Source organism: Mesoplodon mirus (assembly GCF_964341445.2).
Source record: "Mesoplodon mirus genome assembly, chromosome: 3".
Lineage (NCBI taxonomy): Eukaryota > Metazoa > Chordata > Mammalia > Artiodactyla > Ziphiidae > Mesoplodon > Mesoplodon mirus.
Window position 1 is genome coordinate 176373184 of NC_138978.1, and position 24641 is coordinate 176397824.

The window sequence follows — 24641 nt, forward strand, 5'->3', positions numbered from 1 at the left end:
TCCAGACGCGCAGGCTCAGTGGCCATGGCTCACAGGCCCAGCCGCTCCACGGCATGTGGGATCTTCCCAGACCGGGGCACGAACTCGTGTCCCCTGTATCAGCAGGTGGACTCTCAACCACTACGCCACCAGGGAAGCCCAACTTCATGTTTTTTAAAAGATGAAGGATTGAATCTATAATTATCTCAAAGTAAAAGTGTTTAAAAGGGAAAAAGGTTATTTAGAAAAACCTTTAATAAAGGTTTGCTTGAGATAAAAACTCCTTTACTTGTCATTTATAGTGTAGAATCCTAATTATGTACAGCTACTGATTTGTAAGTTTTCAAAAAGGGTTGGTTCTACTTTGTTCTCACATCTTTTATTAAAAGTATTTTACCTTCTCCATTGAGTAGCTTGAAGTCTGCAACACTGGCAAAATTGGAATAGAAAAGAACCCTTCTTTCTATCCACTTCTTTAAATTTTGAGATTATAGTTAATTCTCATTTTACTCCAAATTATCACATAATCTAAAATTAATTTGAGTTCATGCTTTAGGTTTAATGCCTCTTTTACTAGACATTTTTTTCTCCTCCTCCAACTACCTTTTGTGGAAGTATTAGAAATCAGGTATTGACCAGGAGACAAGAAAGGGGATCTTAGAAAGATCCAGAAGCCAAGTGGTCTAGACCCTAGGGCTGAATTCACCTATCTTTTTGTTACTATTCATCTTCTCCCCTGCCCCGCACCAAAAAAAAATAAAACCAAAAGCCTATTGTGTGTTGCCTAAAGTTTGATACTCTCAGAATCATGTTAATTATGTTATATATTATACTGTTCTTAGTTGGGATTAGTAAAACATGGACCATTTAATCTTCAGTAGTGAATCACGCCCACCTCCTACAGTTTAACCAGCACCTGCCAGTTGGTCATTTAAAATCAATGCTTTGGTAAAACATTGTTTATCTTTCCTACTATTGCATACTTAGTTAAAATTTTGACATCCTGAGCAGATCTCTGGGGAAAAAGTATATAATAAATATGTTTTATAAGCAATTTTTAGATATTGTGATGTAATACTATTAAATTTGTCATGGGCATGGTTATTTTATCACTGTCATTTCAGGCATGTCTTCTTATCTTTTAGAAGAAGAAAAAAAGAACAGTTACTACCTCGAGCCATTGACTAATTCTTTCATTGTAATAGAAGCCTTTAGAACCAGTCAGTAACAAATTTTGCATTATTGCATTAATGTATTTTGAACAATTGAAAAAGTTATCACTAGAAAATTTACTCTCATAGTTCCTGAAAGTTAAAAAAACTAAGAGTAAAAATTAGTATACAGGAGAAATGTTGAACAAAATTTTATGTGATGTTAACAAATCAGGTATTTTTATCACAGGCATGGAGGCCTCTAGTCTTGACCTAACTGTGTCTTATGCAGTCTGGTGGGTTATTTTTTGTAGGATCATATTTTTCAGTTACATGTTTTTAAATTATCAAACTCTGAAAGGTGGCAGAATCAGATCCAGGCATGAATTTTAACTCTACCAATAACTGTCTATTCATGACTAATTTATTTAATCTCTCTGAGTTTCAGTTTCTTCATCTATATAAAGAAATAATACCTATCTTCCCAGAGACATTGTCTCCATTAAATAAAATGGTTGAGAAGTACTGGCACAATGTCTGCACCTTGGTTGTTGCTCGGTCCACATACAGTAATTATAGAGCCAGTAGAAAGATAGTCTGTCCTCTACTTAGAATAAAGTCAGATCCCAGTGCTGCTTTGAAACTGACCAAAGGTCCTGAGGAACTTCTAGAATAGAATGGTTTGAGGTTGGACCAGAGCTCATGACTGCTCTAAATTTGAGAATCTCATTCCATTCCAGGACCCTAATATAAAAAGATGATCTACTTTTCTACGCTTGATTTTTTTTTAAATTTCTTTTGTGGTATGTAAATATATCCCAGTTGAGAAGAGCAAAATTTATTTTTAACTTAAATTTTAAAGCTTTGAATATTCTCTTTAGTTTTTTGTTAATATGGTAAATTTCAACTGAAATAATACTACTTTAAAACTGTTTTCCACCAGTATTCACATGTTACCGGAATACAGGATAAAGTTTTTACTAGTTTAAATCAATCACACATATAAAAAAGAAATAGCCAAATTTGTTTTCAGAATATGTTTTATAAATATGTTTATATTTATAACATACATATGTAAATATGTTTTGAATGCTTACTCTGTGCCAGCACTGTTCAAAAGGCTTTGTTTATATTAATGCTCATTTAGCCACCCCATGAAGTAGATATTATTACTGATTCTATTTTATAGAATAAAGAAAGTGAGACACAGAGGAGTTAAGTAATTTGTTCCTAAGTTCACACAGCAGAGTGATAGAACAGTGGCTGTAATTCATTTATTATTAAAACACGCTAAGAGTTCATTTGGAGAGGAAAGAAGTGTTCTAGAGAGCTGAAATCTACATTGGCATACCACCATACAGAGCAGCAAAGACTTAGAGAAGAACTTTAACTGCTGGGTTTTCAGTCTGTCTCTGGAATAATATATGTGTATTTATATCTGCTCAAGTGTAATACTGCCTGCTTCCAAGGGAGGAATTTGTTAAGCATGTTACTTGTTCGTGGTCCCAGAAAATCAAACACATGATTTTTAGTAGGGACAAGAATTTTAAATTACTGTTTGTTCTTCGTAAGAAGGTATAAAAGCACATTAAATTTCTTTATTTGTATAGGTATAAATATGCAAAATTTCACCTAATGCATTGCCAAAGAACTTACAAAAATCCTGAATTCAAAATTCATGAGCAAAAAAATGCTAGTTTATTTTATAACTTTTCAAATGGCATTCAAGAGCAATTATCATTTAACTTCTTATATTATTTTTAGCATAATCCAGCTCAATATTGCATAATAAAAATATTTAAAGAACATTAATTATAGAAAGATGTGGTGAGAAATGAAGAGAATTCATTCTACACCTAATTAGAAAACATTCTAGCAGCTGGTGTGGTTCACAGAGATTCATATTATGGAAATCCTTTAAATGAACAACGTTTATGTTTTTATCAATTTGTTTTGCAGCGCAAGACTCATCAGTTTTTTGTCAAATCTTTTACTACTCCTACCAAATGTCATCAGTGTACCTCCTTGATGGTGGGCTTGATAAGACAAGGCTGTTCCTGTGAAGGTAAGAATTAAATGGTAAGAAAATGTGACTAATTTAGAGTCCTGACATTTACTCCCTAAATTGTAATCAAATAGCTTTATTCTCTTTAAAAAGTATATAAATGTTTATTTATTTGACTTACTCATTTGCTTTTCTTTGGATAATAAACTGAACACCTTGCTAAAGTCTGTTGAATATTGGAAACTAGACAGATGGTCCCTAGAAACATTTTCCAGGGGAGCTATATTTAAATATGTTTCATTCATCTTTGTTTCATCATTCAGGAGAATATTTGGTCCCCAAAACCTAACCTGTATGACAAAATGTGTGAAAGTTATTCTTGAATCTATTCATTTAATTTTACTCTTGTTTAATTTATTAGGGAAATTATTATTAATAAGTAGACAATGAAGTATCTTTTCACAAATATTAAATGTCGGCTACTATGCCTCAAAAGATATTTTATCCCTAGTGTTAGTAGCAGAGGTTTTTCCCTACCATTCATTGATCCATCCATCACATGCTCGCAGAATGCCTGCTCTGTGCTTCTAGGCACTGGGGATCAGTGTTCTATGTTTGGCTAGTTCTCACAACCCAAGTGGAAGATCCTGATTGCATTATCTTAACTAGTCTCTTAGATGCATGGGTTTAGAGCAAAAGGAAATGGGCAGGCTTTAAAAGTAAAGATTTGAGAGTTATGAATGTGTGAAGTGATGAATACGAATGACGTTTTCCAGGAAACACATGTAGAGTAAAAAGAGAACAAGTATGAGGACAGAGCCTTGGGAAACATAGTTAAGGGCAGGTAAAAGGTAAAGATAACAAAGTAATCTGAGAAGGAATAGCCTCTATCATTGAGTAGGGAGGTGTGTCTGAACCCAACGGAGAGAATTTGCCTTGCCTCATTGTGAAACTTAGCCAGTACTTATAAATGTGATTTTTTAATCTGTTTATCAGAAAGAATCCTGGCAGCTACTTGGCTTTAGGTCCCTTGTCATTTTTTATGAACCAGAATCATTTGCAGTTCCATAGTAGGAATTTTTGAGATCTTCCCAATTCTCTTCCCTTCTAAGGGTCTCCTGCCATGAAATTGGGCCTGTCTTTTCTTCAGACTGACTCTTTGCAGCCTACCAGCCTACCCTATAAAGCTGTGGGGACACATTGGACTATGCTCAGGCTTTCATAAATGTTGTATCATGTGGTTATAACCTCTAAAGATTCCTGTCATTTTAATTCTTCTTGGTTGAAATTAGATCCAGTATAGGACAATCATCTTATTGTTTCCATTGCCCCTTGGAAGAGAGATTTTTGCTTATTAAAGCAAATTGTAACTTGTTAGACACTCTGCTTAGAAGTGAATGAGTCGTCCTACAGAAGATGAATCGTTTTTGACAGTCAGTACTAGTCCCTCTTGCCTCTCTGCTGGTTTTATATCCATTTGTGATATACAGTCCATTTTCCCATGTGTATGTGTTCCCATGATGGTATCCCTTCAGTTCCTCTTTTATTCCTTCCCAGATATTCTCCAGGATCCCCCTGAGAGTAGGAATTGTCTAAATAGATATTCTTAGTCTAACCTCTCCCAACAAGCTTGTTTGTTTTAAAATTTTAACCTTTAATTCTCAACCAACCAAGTCTCAATGGAAGAGAGTTTATTTTTATTTATCATTTTGTCTTAGAATCTCAAGTTCATCATTTAAGTATCATGGCAATACTGTTGGTAGTTACGTATGTAGGCTCTGAGCAAGACTGCCTGGGTTTGAATTCCAGCAATGCCACTTACAAGTTCTGTGACCCAGGGCCAGTCATATGTAAATGGGGATAATCTTACCTCTCTTAGATTATTACAGAAAAAATTTTAAAAAGTTAACTACTATTATTATCTTAGTAGTAATTTAACTATATACAGTAATATCAGTAACTCCTAAAACTTAAATTATACCTCCTTAATCATTGAACAATTTAAATTTCAAAAAGAGGGATTGGTAAAATTTGCCAGATATTGAGAAGATGTCAGGTAATTTAACATCCATCAGTGACTCTTGCAAGAGAGAATTCAGGTCAGATACCAAATTGCAGTGAGATGAAGAGTTAAAGAAAACTCCAGAAGCTACTCTTTTAAGAATTCAGGGCTTCCCTGGTGGCACAGTGGTTGAGAGTCCGCCTGCCGATGCAGGGGACACGGGTTCATGCCCCTGTCCGGGAAGATCCCACATGCCACAGAGCTGCTAGGCCCGTGAGCCATGGCCGCTGAGCCTGCGCATCCGGAGCCTGTGCTCTGCAATGGGAGAGGCCACAACAGTGAGAGGCCCGCGTACCGCAAAAAAAAAATAATAATAATTCAGTTTAAAACAGTTGTTTTATTTGCAAGGTTAGACTTTTTTTCCATCTGTTTGCTTCTCATTTTGATCACTAGTGTTAACACAGAACAGTAATATTACATATTACATATTACAGTAATAAAAAAGTATTTACTATTTCTCACTGAAATTCTTATTGGTGAGCAAATGAATCAGCTCCCCAAATGACAAAAATATTGTCAAGTTGTTTAAAATAAAATCAGAGGTAAGCATTCATTTAACATGGCACTTTGCATGTAATGAGTACTCAGTGAATTTTCTCTTTGTAAAAACGAATTTTTATTGAACACTGTTTCTTTTTTCCCCTCCAAAAGTGTGTGGATTTTCATGTCACATAACTTGTGTAAACAAAGCTCCAACTGCTTGTCCAGTTCCTCCTGAACAGACAAAAGGTCCCCTGGGTATAGATCCACAGAAAGGAATAGGAACAGCATATGAAGGGCATGTCAGGGTAAGTATGATTAGGTTGGGTTTAGATTTATCTTTTAAGGCTTATTAATGAATTAAAGAAAATCACCTTACAAAGTCCTTGACAGAAAATTAGGTGAATAAAATTCATCTAACAGTTTTACTTCATTCAGAGTAATGATCTGAAAATAAAAACCTAGCTTTTGCTGAGAATAAATTCCAAAATGTCTCAAAATTTTCTGTACTGTCCCTGTATTGTAATGAACAGATGTTGAAATCTCCATAAAGGAGTCTTTGGCTCTTCATCTTGCTGGAGAGGTGGCATATGCTTGCTTATGAAGTATGAGATATTGTCAAGACATAATATTACTTGTAATCTTGAATAATATTTAAAGTGTAAGCTGCTTTTCGTCCTACTACCAAATTTGGCTTTTATGCTACTTAGAAATCCATGAATGTTATTTTAATGAATTACTAGAGAAAATTAAAATGGTACCATTAAAGTTATTTTCAGAATATAATGTCAATCAGTGTTTGAAGAATGTGTTATCACACATTCTCATGTTATTAATGATATATGTGTACCATCTGCTACATTACCAAACACAGTGGCAGACTTACAACACGTGTACACTGTCTTTAGGCTTTCATCATGCAGTTACATATGTAATTAAAGGGGCTCTGACTGACATTTCAGTTCAGGTTGTTTTGTTTGTTTGTTTGCCTGTCTAAGATCCCTAAGCCAGCTGGAGTGAAGAAAGGATGGCAAAGAGCACTGGCTGTAGTTTGTGATTTCAAACTCTTTCTGTATGATATTGCTGAAGGAAAAGCCTCTCAGCCCAGTGTTGTAGTCAGTCAGGTGATTGACATGAGGTAAGTTTGCGAAGGTGAAAATATTTGTATCTTTGCAACATAGGAATGAAAAGCATGCGATTTTTCTTCTAATTGCATTGCCATGTTTTTATTTAAATCTAATTTCATGTTAATTTTCTCATTTACTAATATTGCAATCATAACATACTTAAAGATATGAAATAAGGTGTAGTTATAGAACAGGTTGATGTGTGTTGGGTCAGGGAGAAGAAGCTAATGTTTGAAACCAAAAGACCAGTTTAAAGGTTGCTGGGGTACTGGAGTCTAATGTGTGTAATGTTCATAACATCACCTAAAGTAAAGGCTTAGGTATAATTCCAGTGTGAGGAAAGGAAATAAACATCTCAAAATCGGACAGGCTCTTGGAATATAAAATGAATCAGTGAACATTTAAGTAAGTATATCTCTTGAATGTTTCTAGTTTCATTTTTCAGACTCTTCCCCTGCCCCTTGGGGTGCTCTGCTTACCTTCTCGTGACTCTCTTAACACTCTCCCTCAGTGATCTTATTGACTGCCATAGCTTCAGCCATCACCTCTGTGTTGACGACTCCCGGACATATGTCTCCAGTCCAGGTCTTTCTCCAGTGCTCAAAACTAGAATTTCTAGCTCTGGCTCACATTGATATTTCATACCAGCATTTCAAACACATTATCTTCCCCACAAATATGGATTATAAAGGAACAGATGCAAGAAATACTAGAATATCAGCAAGGAAAATTTGACAGAACCTCCTAAGGGACCAATTACAGAAAGATAGGGAGAAGAATCAAGGATAAGACTAAGATGTCAAGTCTTCAAGACCAAGAGAATGATGGTACCAATAACCAAATTAAGGAAGTCACAAGGAATAAATTATTGTGGAGGAAATCTGTCTTAGGTGTTGAAGGAACAGTAAAATGTCAGATGAGCTGTGTTGAAGGCACTTGAGATGTATTATGAGAGGAAAGAGGGTGCAGTCTACTGGAGACCCTGGAGACCTACCAGGGTTCGAATCCATGTGACCTTTTGACTCCGAGTAATCCAGAAATGATTTCTAACTCTTGTGTAATGTGGCACTGTTAAATTACACTTGATAAATTACTTTTGGCACTATCAATTACAAAGGGAGAAAATTAAAAATCTTTTAAAATTTAATTTGGATGTTTTGTACAATTAAATTTTAAGGATTGCTTCATATGTGTTATTTGGATACACGCCTAAAACCACACACACATACCCACATACACTGACTTTTACCATTTCCATTGACTTTTAACTTTTCCTTCAGAGATGAAGAATTTTCTGTGAGTTCAGTCTTGGCTTCTGATGTTATTCATGCAAGTCGAAAAGACATACCCTGTATATTTAGAGTAAGTATGTGTGCTATAATTTGATCACTGAATTATTTGCTTTTTATGAGTATACGTTTTGCCTTTCTATATAGATCACAAACTTATTTGGAATAGAACCAAATCTTATAGACAATTTGTGCTAAGTAAATATTTAATTAGTAAAAGACCAATAGAAAGCATGAATAGGGCTTCCCTGGTGGCGCAGCAGTTAAGAATCCTCCTGCCAATGCAGGGGACGCGGGTTTGATCCCTGGTCCGGGAAGATCCTACATGCCACGTAGCAACAAAGCCTGTGCGCCACAACTACTGAGCCTGCGTTCTAGAGCCCGTGAGCCACAACTACTGAGCCCGCATGCCACAACTACTGAAGTCTGTGCACCTAGAGCCTGTGCTCCACAACAAGAGAAGCCACTGCAATGAGAAGCCCGCGCACCGCAATGAAGAGTAACCCCAGCTCGCTGCAACTAGTGAAAGCCTGCACGCAGCAACGAAGACCCAACGCAGCCAAAAATAAAATAAATTTTTAAAAAAAGAAAGAAAGCATGAATATATGGATTCTAAAATAGATTTCCTCTTGGATAATATTTTTGAGTCACAATTCAATTTTCAGATAAGCACTACAACATGAAAAAATGAATAAGCATGAGATTTCTCAATTTTTAAAAAAAATAGAAGTTTCTTTAAGATCTCATTTAAAAAGTTAGTATGTTTCAGTTCTATTGCTTTGTAATAACCACTCCAGAACTTAGTGGCTTAAGCCAACAGTGATTTATTTTTCTCCATTCTGTGGGTCAGTCCTTCAGGTGTACAGTTCTGGTGTCAACTGGGGTCACTCATGTGACTGCATTCAGCTCATTTGGAGCAGGAATATCCAAAATGACCTTACTCTCACACGTGGGGCCTTGGTGCTGGCTGTTCGCCTTGGTACTTGGCTGTTCACTGGGCCGCCTCAGTTCTCTGTATGAACTCTCGCCACGTGGTCTCTAATCATCCACTAGTCTGGCTGAGCTCTCCATGACCGACTTCCAAGAGAGCAGAGGAAGCTGCCAGGCCTTTTAAGGACTAGGCTCAAAACAGGCGTAATAACCCTTCTCCATTCTGTTGGCCAAAGCAAGTCATGAGGTCAGCCCGGATTTAAGAGAAGGGGAAATAGACTGCAATTCTTGATTAGACTGCATTTCTTGATAAGAAGAGTGGGATTCCATAGAAGAATAGTTGGTAGCCACCTTTGGAGGCTGTCTAATACAGGGCCATCTCAAATTGGTGAATTAAGGTAATAGAGGTTAGTAAAAAGGGCTGTTGCCTTAATGGTATGCCTATATGCTTTGTATTTGTCTATGAATCTTGTATATGAGGAAGGTCAGACAAAGACCATACTTAGTCTTTCAGTTCCTAGACCAACAACTATTCTCTCACCAGTACCAAGGGAGCCTACAGAGGCCCACTTATCTTAACTGATTCCAATTGTGGGATTTTATTGTCACTGCTGCTTAAATTACTTTTAATAAAGAATCCATATATACATAATTGAATTCTGTTCTGATTATAGTGTCATTGTATAATTATAAACCTTCGTTTAAATACTAGCTGAAGTGATCTGGTCTTTCCCTGAGATGAGTTATCGTTATGAAGTAACAGGGAATCTTAAGTACTTCCGAGTATTTTTGACTTTTTTAAAACAAGTTGAAAATCAGTACAGTGTAGTGCTTACAAGCGTGGACACAGGATTCCAGTCTAGTTGCGTGTCCTTGGAGAAATTAATTTCTCTGCATCACAGTTTTTTTCATATATAAAATCAGAATATAATAACAATACCTACCTTGTAAAGATGTTGATAAGAGTTAAATGAGTTAATACTTACAAAGTGCTTTGATCAGTGCCCAGTGTCCAATAATGACTCAATAAATGTCAGTTGCTGTTATATGACTGTGTGTAATGGATTTTTTAGTGATAGTATTCTGGCACTTTGCAGCAAAGAAAATACAAATGACACTAACATTTAGAATGGTATCTACTACCTTTGTCATGAATTCTAATGCTAAAACTATTCTTCTGATTATGAATAGCTAAACTCTGTTAAAGGTATCACTTAATGAATGCTCATTTTGTTGGCTACTGCTAAGCGAACTAGCATCAGTATAAAACTGGCTTAAAAGGTATCTGTTTGCTGATGTCATGAATTTTTATTAAATTGTTCTAGGTCACAGCTTCCCAGCTCTCAGCATCTAATAACAAATGTTCAATCCTGATGCTAGCAGACAGTGAGAATGAGAAGAGTAAATGGGTGGGAGTGCTGAGTGAATTGCACAAGATTTTGAAGAAAAACAAATTCAGAGACCGCTCAGTGTATGTTCCCAAAGAGGCTTATGACAGCACTCTTCCCCTCATTAAAACGACCCAGGCAGCTGCAATCATAGGTATGAATTCATAACATTTATCTTGTTATAATTGTTTACTAATATACCTTGTCAGCAGGGACTGGTTTTCATATAGGAATCCTGGTGTCTAACATGGTGTGTGTTATATCACAGATGCTCAGTAAATGTTTATTGAATGAATGAGACCATACTAGAACTTTATTTTTCAGTAAACAAGAATAAATTTACTTTTCAAATGTGTTTTCTTCTGAAAAAGCAACAATGCTAAAGATTAACCTATTAACGTATCGATTTTCCGCTTGTGTGACTTAGAAAAAGTTGTTTAAAGCGTAAGCTGTTTCATAAAGCATAAGTTTCCTATGTAAAATGTAGGTAATAATTACCTTGCAAAGGTTACTGTGAAGTTTAAATAAGATGGAATGTGTAACACAGAGTGCTCCATATATAATATGCCCTCAAAAATGGCAGCTTTTCTGTCTGGAGGGTTAAATTTTCACTATATTCTTACATATACTGCCCACTCTTTTGTTACTTTCTAGTAAATAATGAAAAGTTTGATGAGTAGGGTTCAAATGCCTTTCACAATTTTTCCCTCCCCAAACACGAAATGGAACTGGACACAGGGTGCTAACAAACTAGGGTTTTTTTTCTTTCACCTTTTATTGAATAAACATTTATATCTTTTTATAAGCATTGATATAAATTACTTTCTAATGATTGTTCTATTAAAAAAAGACACGAGATAATATTTACCACAGTAATCTGAAAGGAAATTTAATAGTGCAAATTGTTATTGCTATTTTTTAATTGTTTATTTTATTTATTTGGTTTTTTGTACAGAATTTCTTTTGTTATCTGTTTTATTCTATGAATTTACATAGTTTCTACCTAATAAAAATACTTCATATTTATGTCTTACATAGATCATGAAAGAATAGCTTTGGGGAATGAAGAAGGGTTATTTGTTGTGCATGTCACCAAAGATGGTAAGAGAAAATTATTTTGGAGAAAATATTATTGATAGAGTGTTCTAACCTACAGATTCTGAATTCTAAAAAGAGCAGGATTTGCTCTTATTTATTCTGTAATTGAAATTTTCCAGGCCTAATTGGATACGTTTATAAGTCAAAAGATAATTTTTTAATTTTTATAATCCATCTGAGTTCTAAAACTTCCATGTGTATTGTCTTTCTTGTGTCATTTTATTTACAGTTCTGCTGTATGAACTCAGATTGCATTTATAAAGATGGTACATGAAAGAAAAATGCAACTTGATTTTTTTCATAGTTCTAACAGTACTAGAAGCTGTAACAGTCATTAAAATGTGTTTGTTGTTGGGGTCTTTCATCCCACAGTTTAACATAACAGATTTCTTTTTAGGGAGAAATTAAATACTGGGTGAAATAAAAAGGAACCCATTTAACTTAGCGTTCTTGAATACAGGGTTCTAAGTTCTGTCTTTATATCAAGTTAGATCATGGGAAAACAATGCATTTAAACTTAATTAATTTGTTACCCAAAGAAATACCTTTAGTGAAACATGAGTTACTCAGTTTTTAAAAATAGTAACCCCATGGTAAACTTCCCTAGGATTTGGTGAGAGTAAAGAGTTTTTTCTTAAAGATCTGGCATGCTTTATCACATAGGAACTCTTGGCCATGGCTGCCAGAAATCTCAGTGCTAAATTTAATACCTTACTATAGATAGGTTAAATTATCTTACAATGGGTGTAATTATCTTCATCTTTCTCCATATGATTTCTGATCTCTCATTTTTTCTGTGTGTGTATCTCTGTCTTTATTATAAGTTGACATATTCTTTTGAGTATAATTGGGATATAATTAATAGGTAAACAAAACATTTTGCAGTTGATTTATTATTGTTTCTTTGCATAGAAATTATTAGAGTTGGTGACAATAAGAAGATTCATCAGATTGAACTCATTCCAAATGATCAACTTGTTGCTGTGATCTCAGGACGAAATCGTCATGTACGACTTTTTCCTATGTCAGCTTTGGATGGGCGAGAGACTGATTTTTATAAATTGGCAGAAACTAAAGGGTGTCAAACCATAACTTCTGGAAAAGTACGTCATGGAGCTCTTACATGCCTGTGTGTGGCTATGAAAAGGCAGGTCCTCTGTTATGAACTATTTCAGAGCAAGACCCGTCACAGAAAATTTAAGGAAATTCAAGTCCCATATAATGTCCAGTGGATGGCAATCTTCAGTGAACAACTCTGTGTGGGATTCCAGTCTGGATTTCTAAGATACCCCCTGAATGGAGAAGGAAGTCCATACAGTATGCTCCATTCAAATGACCATACACTCTCATTTATTGCACATCAACCAATGGATGCCATCTGTGCAGTTGAAATCTCCAGTAAAGAATATCTGCTGTGTTTTAACAGCATTGGGATATATACTGACTGTCAGGGCCGAAGATCTAGACAACAGGAATTGATGTGGCCAGCAAATCCTTCCTCTTGTTGTAAGATTCTCTTACTTTTCGCTGTCTTATCTTGCTGTTTCTTTCTTTTTCCTTCTACTTCATCTCCTTTATGTATTCATTGTTAATAGCAGGTTGTTTTTTAAGTCATCTTTGAGGTTTTTCCTAAGATCAAGTATGTTTTATGTAAAGTAACTAACCATATGTAGTTAAGACCTAGGCCAACAGGGTCAGCATTAACAGGAACATAATTAAAGCTAATCTTCCTATGCAGTATTTTACTTAGATAGATTTTTTAACACATATTATTGTATTTTGAAATAACCCTAAGGAGTTATCTTCATGGTCCCCCCAAATATAGTACTTGTGAGCACTAATAGCTCATAGGACTTATTCTAGAGAAGGGGTTACCTAGTGAATTATTTAATCAGTTATGTGAAGGTATAATGTAGCATTTGAAAAGTTATTCACTTTTACATTTTTATCTAGGTAGGTAGATACTTTCAACAAACATTAAGATATTAATAAATTATTGAATACTTATTATGTGTCATTTTACTGTAAGAGATATAACATTGAGCAAAATAGACAGTCTTACCCTCACAGAGCATGAATGCAGTAGAATGGATTCCTGACAAAACAAGTTGCAGTAGATTGTAAGTGCTCTGATCGCAGAAGTACAGAGTTCCGTAGAGGCATGTAGAAGGAATATCTAATCCAACACATTTTGTTTTTAGTGGAAGATACTTTGAGCATGTTTAAATGCCGAAGGGAAATAGCCACTAGGGAGCCAGGGAAAGGTTGATGACTATATGGTAAATACAGGAAATAGAGTAAGATCCCCAAGAGGCCAAAAAGGATGGAAGTCAGAATATAGGGGAAAGGATTTAGAACAGGAGGAGTAAAACCTCTTCCACTGCAACAAGATAGGAGGAATGGTGGGTATGAGTATAGTCAAGTTTAAAAGTTCAATATAAGAAAGTTTAGGAGAGCCATATATACTTATTACAGAAAAATTAGAAAATCTAGATCAAAAGAAAAATAATTCTACCTACCCAGACTTAACTATTCTTGATGTTTTGTTTCTTCTGAAATTTATACTCTTATCTGTGGCATCATATTTAGAATGAATCCTAGTCAGAAAATAATTCAAAGTATTATGTGAATTGTACAGTGTTAATTGGAATTAGAATAAGAATTAGAATATCTGGCTTTTATGAATAGCTCTGCCAAAACTTTAATTCATGACCTTAGCTTAGGTAAATCATTTAATCTTTCTTTGCTTGTGTCACCATTTATTGATGTTCATTCTTTCAGTAAGTATATATTGAGCATCTCCTGTGCCAGATGCTTTATCATGCTTTCATAAATGTGACCATAACTCTTACCTGAAGATTTCTCTACTTCGTAAGTTGTTTCACTGTCAAGAGCTTAACTACTTTAGGAATCAGTTATTTAAAATGTAATGAAATTCCTTTATAGAACTAGTATGGGGCAAGGGAATAATAAACCCTTGGTGTTAACAGACTCCTTCTGTATTATAATGGCCTTAAAACCTCTTCATTTATGATTTACGGGGGTTTTTTTAACTTCAAAAATGTATTGATGTGGCTACTATATGTTAACAATAGGATTTTGGTGGGATTCCACTCTACAGTTTTTAGCATCAATCTTTCAAAATGTTTTGTGGTTTAGCAGTTAAAAGTAACCAGCCAGCTGTTCTCTCCTTCCCATCTCCCAGGTTACAATGCACCGTATCTCTCAGTGTATAGTGAAAATGCAGTTGATATCTTTGATGTGAACTCCATGGAATGGATTCAGACTCTCCCACTCAAAAAGGTAATTTAACATTAAAAAATGGGCTAAGTGACAAATGATTATAAGTGAAACACTAATATGACTATTTAGCTATTTTTCACTAGTTTAGCATTTTCTGTCACATGTAATAACATAATTGGTAATCTGGGACTTAGCTAAGAGTAGAAAAAAAAGAAAAATCAAGCTGGTTAATTTTACAGGTAACTCAGCACCATATTATTTTTATTACATTTTGTTTCACTATATAACGTATGATTATTATAATAATGAACAACTAGAATATATTCTACAACTTAAAATGTCAGTGTTATCTTCCACTTCAGTTTAAGGAGCTCTGAAGGAGTGTATTGTTTGTAATTTTACTGTTTTTCACATAATGGTATGCAATTTTAATCCTGTGAGGGCAAATTTTATGGGCTAGAAAAGTGATTAAAATTAGAACCAATGCTCTGTATAAGCATCTCATGATTAAAAAATAAGGGTTTCCTTCCCTGGTGGCGCAGTGGTTGAGAGTCTGCCTGCCAATGCAGGCGACACGGGTTCGTGCCCCGGTCCGGGAAGATCCCACATGCCGCGGAGCGGCTGGGCCCGTGAGCCATGGACGCTGAGCCTGCGCGTCCGGAGCCTGTGCTCCACAATGGGAGAGGCCACAACAGTGAGAGGCCCGCGTACCGCAAAAAAAAAAAAAAAAAAAAAAAAAGGGTTTCACACATTCCTAATAAAATATAATACTTTCCTTTAACATTTCCCTATGATAACATAAAGAGAATTTTTACCAGTATAGAATGGCTGTTTTGCAACAATGAAGAATAATAGTTTCATGTAGGTATATGCAGCGTGTGTCATTAGTTTCAGGGCAGGGTTTAGAGGAATGGGTAAAAGAAAGTAACCAAGATCTTATTTCAAAATCTGCCCCAATTTTAAACCATAACAGCAGTGGGAAAAGCTCTTGTAAATGCTGCCACGTTTTATAAAACACCTAAATATGGTCCTCACGTTTATAAATTTGGGCTGGTTACAATTAGTTTTCCTTTTTATGTTTATCATGTGAATTTTGAAGTATATATAAAAGAATATATGATCTTTATGAAGCATAATAATAAACTGATCACTTGTGAACTCACCTCGTAACTTAAGAGCCAGAACATTACCAATTTCACTGAATCTACTTGTGTATTTTTCCCTTATCCTGATTATTGTGTTTATCATTCCCTTGCTTTTCTTAAAATACAGAATTTTTTGTATATTTAAATATTTCTAAACAATATATTGTTCAGTTTTGCTTGTGTTTGAGATAATAAAATGTTATGTCGTATATCATCTTCTGCCTTGCTATCTTAATGTATTTACTGTTTCTAAGATTCATCCATGTTACATGTACTATATATATATGTACACACACATATATGTATTTCATTGCTTTTCACTACTGTAAAATATTCGGTTGGGTGAATAGATCACAATTTATTTGTCTGATTAGCAGACATGAATTATTTCCCAGCTTTCTGCTATTATGAACGTTGCTGTAGAAGTCATATATGTCTTCAGGTGCGTATGTGCAGGAGTTTCTTTTAAGTCATATGCCTAGGAACGAAATTGATGTGACATGGAGAATGCACGTGTTCATCTTTACAAGATAGTGTCAGATTATTTTCCAAAGTAATTGTACCAGTTGACACTCCCATCATCAGTATATAAGGGTTCTTAATGACCCATACCATTGTCAGAATTCATAGTTTTATAACCATTTATTTATGGTTATAAAGTGATATCTCATTGACGTGTTCAATTGCATGTCCCCAATTAACAGTGTTGCTGATAGTCTTTCGTATGTTTATTCATCATTCATATTTCCTCTTCTGTGAAATACCTGGTCATGTTTTTTGCTCATTTTCCTGTTTGGTCATCTTTTGATTTATTGAAATTATTCATATATGGTAGATACTGGCTTAGTGATGGGTGTGGTGAATCTTTTCCCTGTTTGTGACCTGTTAATTTTTATAGTGTATTTTGTGAACATTTGTTGTTATTGCTTGAAAATTCATTGTTATAAATTTTAATGTAATATCATTCTTATCCTTTTTACATTTATCTTTTTTTTCTTAAGAAGCTCTTTCCTACCTCAAGGTCATAAAGATAGGATCTTTATTTTCTTTCAAAAGTTTGAAAGTTTTGCCTACTGTGTTTATGTCTCTGTTCCATTTAGAATTGACTTTTTGTGTATGGTGTGAAGTAGAGATTCGGTTTCATTTGTTCCATATAGATACCCAGTTGCTCCATCACCATTTATTGACAGTCCCTCCTTTCCCCAGTGATGTACAATTTCATCTCTGTCATGTGTATACATTTAGTTCAAATAAGATTCATAAAGTAGCTGTATGAATATCTTAGTATCATCGTCTGGTACTAATGGCTTTAAAAAGTCAAATTTAAGGTTTAAATGTATTTCTGCTTTTCTTTTTTTGCCCAGAATATTCTTCCTTTAAAATGTTATCATTATAACTGTGTTAGTTCAAGTTAGATAATTTTATACCTTTCTAGTCAGAATTGTTGATTTCCTTCCTAAAGAGGAAGGATAAATTAAAGGTCTTAATAGCATGTACCTTATAAATATCTCAAAAGTTTTATGATTTAATTTTTGAATTTTGTTGAAATACTAATTTTATTTTTTATTATTTTAGGTTCGACCCTTAAACAGTGAAGGATCATTAAATCTTTTAGGTTTGGAGACGATTAGATTAATATATTTCAAAAATAAGATGGCAGGTAAGAAAATACACATTAGTAGGAGAGCTTCATCGAAGTATTCTTGCTAAGCTGACCACTGAAGATAATAAGTGGCAGAGCCACTTAAACTCAGGTGTATCTTACTCCAAAGTCTGTGAAGTTGACCACTATCAACTTCAATACAACTTCAATACATACTATCAATATGTTGAGATAAACTACTAGACAAATAGTCATTCTGTTCAGGCTCACATAGCTGTATAGGCAAAATATTTGATTCTGACCTACCTTGTTATTTTTCTGTGGAGTACTGAGGTAAATAGAAAAAGTAAAACTGAATATATCTTCTGTACTTTTCATACTGTAGAACCCAGCCAAAATTTGTAGCACTAAAATTATGATAACTCATCCAGAGTTCCATTTTGGGACTATTGGAATACATCTTCTGCCAATGCATAGGGCTTAGAACTTTTGAAGTGCTAATGACAACATGGGCAACAGAAGCAGGGACAAGAGGAAAGTCACCAGAGGGCCCAGAGTCAGGAGAGGGAATGGGAACCTGGGTGCTACGGACAGGACAAGGGCAGCATACAAAGTAGTGAAGTGAGTCCTGGCCAGGGGGACTGCACACATCTAATTTGGTTGATTGCCAGAGAGTGCCTGTGAACAGTTAAAATCTCACTTTTAACAGATATTATTATAAAGCTATACATTCTTCTCATGTCTTAGCAACAAATTCTCCATAACAGAGTTATTCATAAATTTAGATCTTTTCTGGTGGATCTAGTTAATGAAGATGTAATTATGGTACATTATGTATTTAGAATAATAATTTGACTTAAATGTAAGTAAAAACATTGGCATTGAGAAAACACATTAAAATGTTCATATCAGTTATCTCTGGGTAGTGGGAATATTATATTCCTTATGCTTTTCCTTTTTCCCCCCCATATTCTTCCAATAAATTTGTATAGTCTATCAAAAAAAAATACCATCATAAGTTTGTCATTTTTGTTTTGTTTGTTTTTAAGTACTAAGATACAGCTAAGAGGATATTGCAGTATGACTTGAGAAAGGATATTCAGGTATTAGACAAGATTAAATCCACCCTCTTCTCACTGTATGTAATGATTGTAGAATGTGTCCATAACCCAATTTGTCTCTATAGGATAAAACCTATTCCAACTTGTCTTTTTTAATGCTCTCATCTTTCTACTCTAGGCTAGGAGTAAAGGTAGAGCTTGGAGAAGGAAGACCTGACAAAATTTAACATAGTTGTCTTATCCTTTGAAAAGGAAAGGAAATCCTATTTCCTGGAGATTCTGTTTCTCTATCTTGTCTGTTTCTCTTTCATCTCTCAGGAGCCCAAAGTGCTCTTGCAGTCCTCTGGCTGTCCAAAATCTCCCCTTGCCATTGCAACTCACCAAGATTTGCTTCACCCTCATAATTCTCAAATTCCAACTCTCAAATTCTTATCTACTTTTTAAATGTTATCCTTTTAACATTTGCTGTTAGGAAAGCAATCTGATAAAGCTATTATTATGATACAAAGAGAATGTTGCTTTTTTTTTTTTTTACTAATCATCTTGCTTTGGCTTGCCTTACAGGCTCCTTTGGCTTCTTCCTACTACATTTTTCTCACTTTAGCTTTTTGGGTGTTATAAACTTCTAAAGATTGGCTTTTCTCTTTTTCCTTACCTTATTTAGAGAGTGGAATTCATCATGTTGTATGGATACAGTTGTCTGTTTTAGAGGATGTTCACCATATCCCAGCATGTTTTGGGAGCCCATGGCTAAGAGTTTTGTTTACTTCTGGGTATTAAAATTGAGATAGATGGGCATTAGGTAACTAGGTATACATCATTAAGTATCCCTGAAGATCAGGAGAGTAGAAATAGCAATAAGGTTCTTACTTTTAGTAAAGGAAGCTGGAGGAAACACAATTCCTTTCCTTTACTCCACATCTTGCAAATTGGATCTGCAAAGGACATGTTTTAATATATTAAAAAAAATTTAACTTAGCATTTTCATGGATAATTTACCATTTATGCCTGATTACTGTGCAGGTCAACAATAAGAGCTTTTTAACACCCTAAGCCATTGAAACCAATACTGGGAAGGTGGGAGAAGATGGTGTAGAGATATTGGGGGTAGGGTGGCCAAAGTGATAGGACACCAAGGCAACTACATTTTCCTTTTTTTCTTCTAGTAAAATTGTACCATTTTATGTTTATAATCAAATAAAAGTGAAAATATACTCTGTAAGCTATATTTAATTTCAGCATATATTTGTTTACATATATTTCATTGAAAATTATTACTTATTTACTATGATTTATCAACAAAACTTTAAAAAATCAGAATTGCATATACTTGTATAATTGATTGATGTTTGTACCATCTTAGAGATTAATGGATGGAAAGCATTTTAGCACTTTAAAGAACATCATTGTTCTTTGTATTTTTTTTTTTAACAGAAGGGGATGAACTGGTAGTTCCTGAAACATCAGATAATAGTCGGAAACAAATGGTTAGAAATATTAACAACAAGAGGCGTTATTCCTTCAGAGTTCCAGAAGAGGAAAGGATGCAACAAAGGAGGTAAATATTTAACTCATACTCATCTAAAGATGCTTATAGCATCAGAAGGACTATTTGGTAATAATACTGTATTTGATTTGGAAGGAAAATTTGATCTCTGAAAGTCTGTCATCATCATCTATGGTGTTAAAAACTGCAATAATGAACGTATTTCTCAGTGTAATTTTAATTAATACTTCCCAAGTTATGAGTATGTACTAGATTAAAGTACCATATTTTGATTCATTTCTCTATGTATATGGAATAGTTACAGTTTTTAGAATGTGGGCTTTTATAAACATAGAACATACCTGTGCAGATTAACTATTCTCATGACCAAACAGAAATAGGCTTGTAGTATTTCCAGTTACATATAAAAACATTTCTAATATATTAGCAATTATTTAAAAAGATGTACATAAAATGTTCTGAATTATCTGTAAAATAGAGTGGAGCTTCTTTGATATTTAAACACTAAAATAACCCTCTCTGTTTTCCCACCAAAAATCATAAGATCTTTTTTAAAATTTAAAACAAAATCTTCTAAGTAAATGTTTAACTTAGTATATTCTATTATTTTAATTCTATCCTTATTAACATGATTTCACAGTTTATTTTTATGAAAAAATTTAAGTATACTTAATTTTTCTCTAAAATTGTCTAGATTGGTCATGGAATAAGAGTGTTTAAACAGGTGTTTTTTCTTACAGGGAGATGTTGCGAGATCCAGAAATGAGAAATAAATTAATTTCCAACCCAACTAATTTTAACCACATAGCACACATGGGTCCAGGAGATGGAATACAGATTCTAAAAGACCTGCCCATGGTAAGAGAAATGAAGAGTGAATGTGAATATAAATGGGGTTAAGACTAAGTTGGAGGGGGGAGGGGGTGGATACATATGAATGTGTGTGTGTGTGTGCACTTAAATACATATAAGACTTAAAAAGACGTATTAGTATAATGAGGAAATGTTTATCTCAGTATAAAACAATATATGTAAGATGCATAATGACATATAATGACATAGCTGATGAGAAAAACATAAAATATAGATGTGTATCAAAAACCAAACATATCAAGTTCTTATTAGTTGAATACCCTATATACTTCTCCCATACCTGGATTTACTATTGTTGGAGAAATAAACCACCAGATTTGGAGACATTCTATACCAAGATTCAGAACTTTGTTACCAAATTACTAAAATTTTACTAAGTTTTAGCAATTCAACATAGATATTTGCCCCCCAAAGAACCACATTAGCTTGATCATTAATTGTCACACCTCTCATCTGATTATGAAATTAAATCTTTTTCCTCTGCCCATTACAGACGTGTTGCCTAGTCAGTCTTATATTTTAAAAAAAGTACAACATAGGAAAACTGTTGTGTGTTTTTTTTTTTAACAACATGAAGATTAGATTCTTGGACCTAATATATTGAGATTAAGAACATCAGGGAATTAGCTAATTATCCAAGCTCTGTAACATTTCAGTATCATGGTACTCTCAACAAACTATTGAAACTTTAACATGACTCTTTTGATAGGTGGTGATAGCATCTAGATTTTGCATAATTTAAATGCTATGACAGTTTGGGAGGTGATGTGTAAATCTCGACCCAAAGCTCTTTCTAAGGAAGTCTGTGTTAATTACCCACATTACTTAACTCTACTGTGATAGAAGATATAGACATGTATCACTGACAGAAAAAATAATAAGTAATACAGTTTGTACAGTCAAGTTTTTTTAATAAAAAAGTTAAGCTCTTAAAGGTAGTTTTTGCATTTCTTTCATAGGAGGAACCAAAAAAATCTGCACTAATTTGAGCCTGAGTTCCACATTATAAATATCTCAATTAACCAGTTGCCCTGTTTATGAATGGATGTGATGTTCTTACTGTCATTGTTTTTTCATCATCATCAAGGCATTATTATACAATTATAGTACCATTACTTCCTTTCAAATCATTCACAATAGTCAGTTAACCTTTTGAAATGGGGATTTTTATTAGCCGTGCTAGGTAGATATAAATAAAGTATGCAAAAAGATTACAGCCAATCTTGATATAGTAATTAAAACGAAGAAAGAAATTTAAGGCTGAGCATAAATATTAAGCTGAAACTATTGAGAATAAATAAAGGCTGAGTTTACATAGTTAACTGTTATACTTATCTATCATATCTAAAAGCTATACTACTTTTACAGCTTTTGCCTGGGAATGAGAGTTCAGATTTTTCTCCATTCTTTTCCCATTCTGAACATTTACTTAAGTCCTCAGTCTGGTTTTCCTTTATTCTCAGAAGTAAACGGAGCAGAACCACGCGGTCCAAAAGTTTCTGTCATTTTTCCTTACAGAAGCTACAAGTTTAGGTACAAAGTACCTTAGGAGAGAGAATTTTTTAATTGTGATAAACAGTTGAAATGTGAATATATGTATAGCTTATATTTGATAGATCGATGTGAAAATTTTTGAAATTTAGTTAGTAAATAGTTTTTCAACATCTGCTATGTAGGTAGCATTATGGAGGGATAGAGGCATACAAATTTCCAAAACATCCATATGTTGCAAAGCAACATATCATCAAATACAAAATTATTTCAGTAGTGAATAAGGTTTTACTGTGTATTATCCTTTTAAAATTAAACTTTCTTTCACACTTGCTTCATTCTGGTGTACAAAAAAAGAATAGTATGGTTTTCCTCTCATATATTCCAATAACATAGCAAGAAGAATTTTGGAAAATTTTTCTATAAATTCTGTTATATCCCACAGTATGTTCCTTAAGGAGAAATAGTTTCAGGATTTAATAAAATGTTCCTCTGCTTGACCAGGTGAAAAATCAGTTTGCTGATGTTCCAGAATTTTTTTCAGACCTTCATTCACAGTAAGACTTGGTCTTTCTACACCCTGAATAAGTACACTGAAGCAAAATGTGAAATTTCAAGCATTGTAAGAACTTTCATATCCCAGCATCCCTCCTTTTTCTCCCTTCGCCCTCCCACCACTTAAAGTAAACGAAATCTCTATTTTGTCACTGTTCAGAATAAGGTTCATCCTTAATTACTGGGCAAAACAAGTTCAGATAGCATTTCCCAAAGATTCAACATCAATCTGACCTCCTGTGCTGGCTACTTATTCCCATTAGACCTCTTGATTTTTAGTATTAGTGTCACTGATTTTGTTAACCCATGACTGCCTTGCTGGTTCTTTTTGTAATTAACACAAGTGACTTTTTACCCTAGAGGTGCAATCCAGTTTTTAATATTCCTTTCATTCCTTTCATCTTTTCTTATCACATAAGCACTTTGGAATATCCAGGATAAGAAGTTGGTGTAAATTTTTGAAACCTGTTCACCTGTACATGTAGTATTGTAGCAAAGATGTTATGTGTCTGAACTCCTGTTCTTTATTTTCACCTGACTTTCTTCCTTTCACTAGCAAAGAGCATAAAAGCTGGGGTTTTTCATAGGCATCCATTTAATCACTTAACGAATATTTTTTGATATACTGTCATGCCAGAACTGTACCTACCTTGGAGTAGACACTGGTAAACAACACAATAATCTGCATGTCTGAAAAGCAAATAATATACATGTCTGTACCTGTGTGTGTGTGTGTATGTATATGTGTTTGTGTATACATGTATTAAAAAGCTTGTGATATTTTAATATAGTCTCAGATTTTAGTATGTTCTTTCCACTGTAATTTTCTATATTTAATGGACTATTTCCAAAAATGAAGATGAATTTAATTCATCTAACGTTAACATGTATAAGAAGCACTTTCAAATACCAAAGCTATGATGTTGTCATTCGTGCAAAGAGCAGAAATTTTTATGTTTAACTTATTCAAATCAGTATTGCCTTTCTCTGAAATACTTAAAAGCTTAGAGAGTTTATTGAATGTCTTTGGAAGCTTATTCTGTTTCCTTTGTACCAAAATGATGCTGAAAAGGGTTGTTTGCCTCATGAATGTGGAAAAGATAGTAAGGGCAAGGAGTCATTTTTTTCTTTTATCTCCTATATCAGATGTGATATAGGAAATCTTTCATATGTGTCTTAGTGAGCCAAGAGAATATAAGCAATTAATATAAAACAGCATATATGTCTTACAAGTACATACTATAGTAGTTTCCTTGAACCCTTTTTGTCATTTACCTTTTTTCATAAGTGGGTACTTGTAATAAAGAATAGATTTGTCTCTAGTTGAATGCAAGAGTAATATTTTATCTCTAAAAGATTTATTTTTTTTAGCACATAAAATTTCTCCTAACCTTTTACCCATTCCTAAAATTGTTAACAAATAAAATTTCAAGCTCAGTGACCTTTTAGACCTTTATGAAGTAATTTTACTTCTTAAAGTTACATTTATATCAATAGTTTTATCTTTTTGAAAAGAACCTTAGAAAGTACTGGTTTCACCCACATCTCTAAATTTAAAACACCTTAAATAGAAGCCTTTCTTTTAAGCTTCCCTAATTTACCAGATTTTTTTTTTTTAACAAAGAAAGCTCATCTCAACTCATGAGAATATCAG

General features: G+C 34.0%; 1 protein-coding gene across 20 annotated transcripts in view; it reads left to right on the plus strand.

Annotated features, from left to right (window-relative positions):
* Window positions 1-24641, plus strand: part of CDC42BPA (CDC42 binding protein kinase alpha) — a 309540-nt gene that overhangs the window by 270272 nt on the left and 14627 nt on the right. For all 20 annotated transcript variants that reach the window (XM_082612490.1, XM_082612482.1, XM_082612485.1 and 17 more), the window contains 11 exons: window positions 3090-3195; window positions 5849-5985; window positions 6676-6815; window positions 8085-8166; window positions 10349-10565; window positions 11450-11512; window positions 12422-13015; window positions 14715-14812; window positions 17473-17557; window positions 19996-20119; window positions 20809-20926. In XM_082612490.1, coding sequence (XP_082468616.1) covers window positions 3090-3195; window positions 5849-5985; window positions 6676-6815; window positions 8085-8166; window positions 10349-10565; window positions 11450-11512; window positions 12422-13015; window positions 14715-14812; window positions 17473-17557; window positions 19996-20119; window positions 20809-20926 — 1764 coding nt within the window. The remainder of the gene's footprint in view (window positions 1-3089; window positions 3196-5848; window positions 5986-6675; window positions 6816-8084; window positions 8167-10348; window positions 10566-11449; window positions 11513-12421; window positions 13016-14714; window positions 14813-17472; window positions 17558-19995; window positions 20120-20808; window positions 20927-24641) is intronic.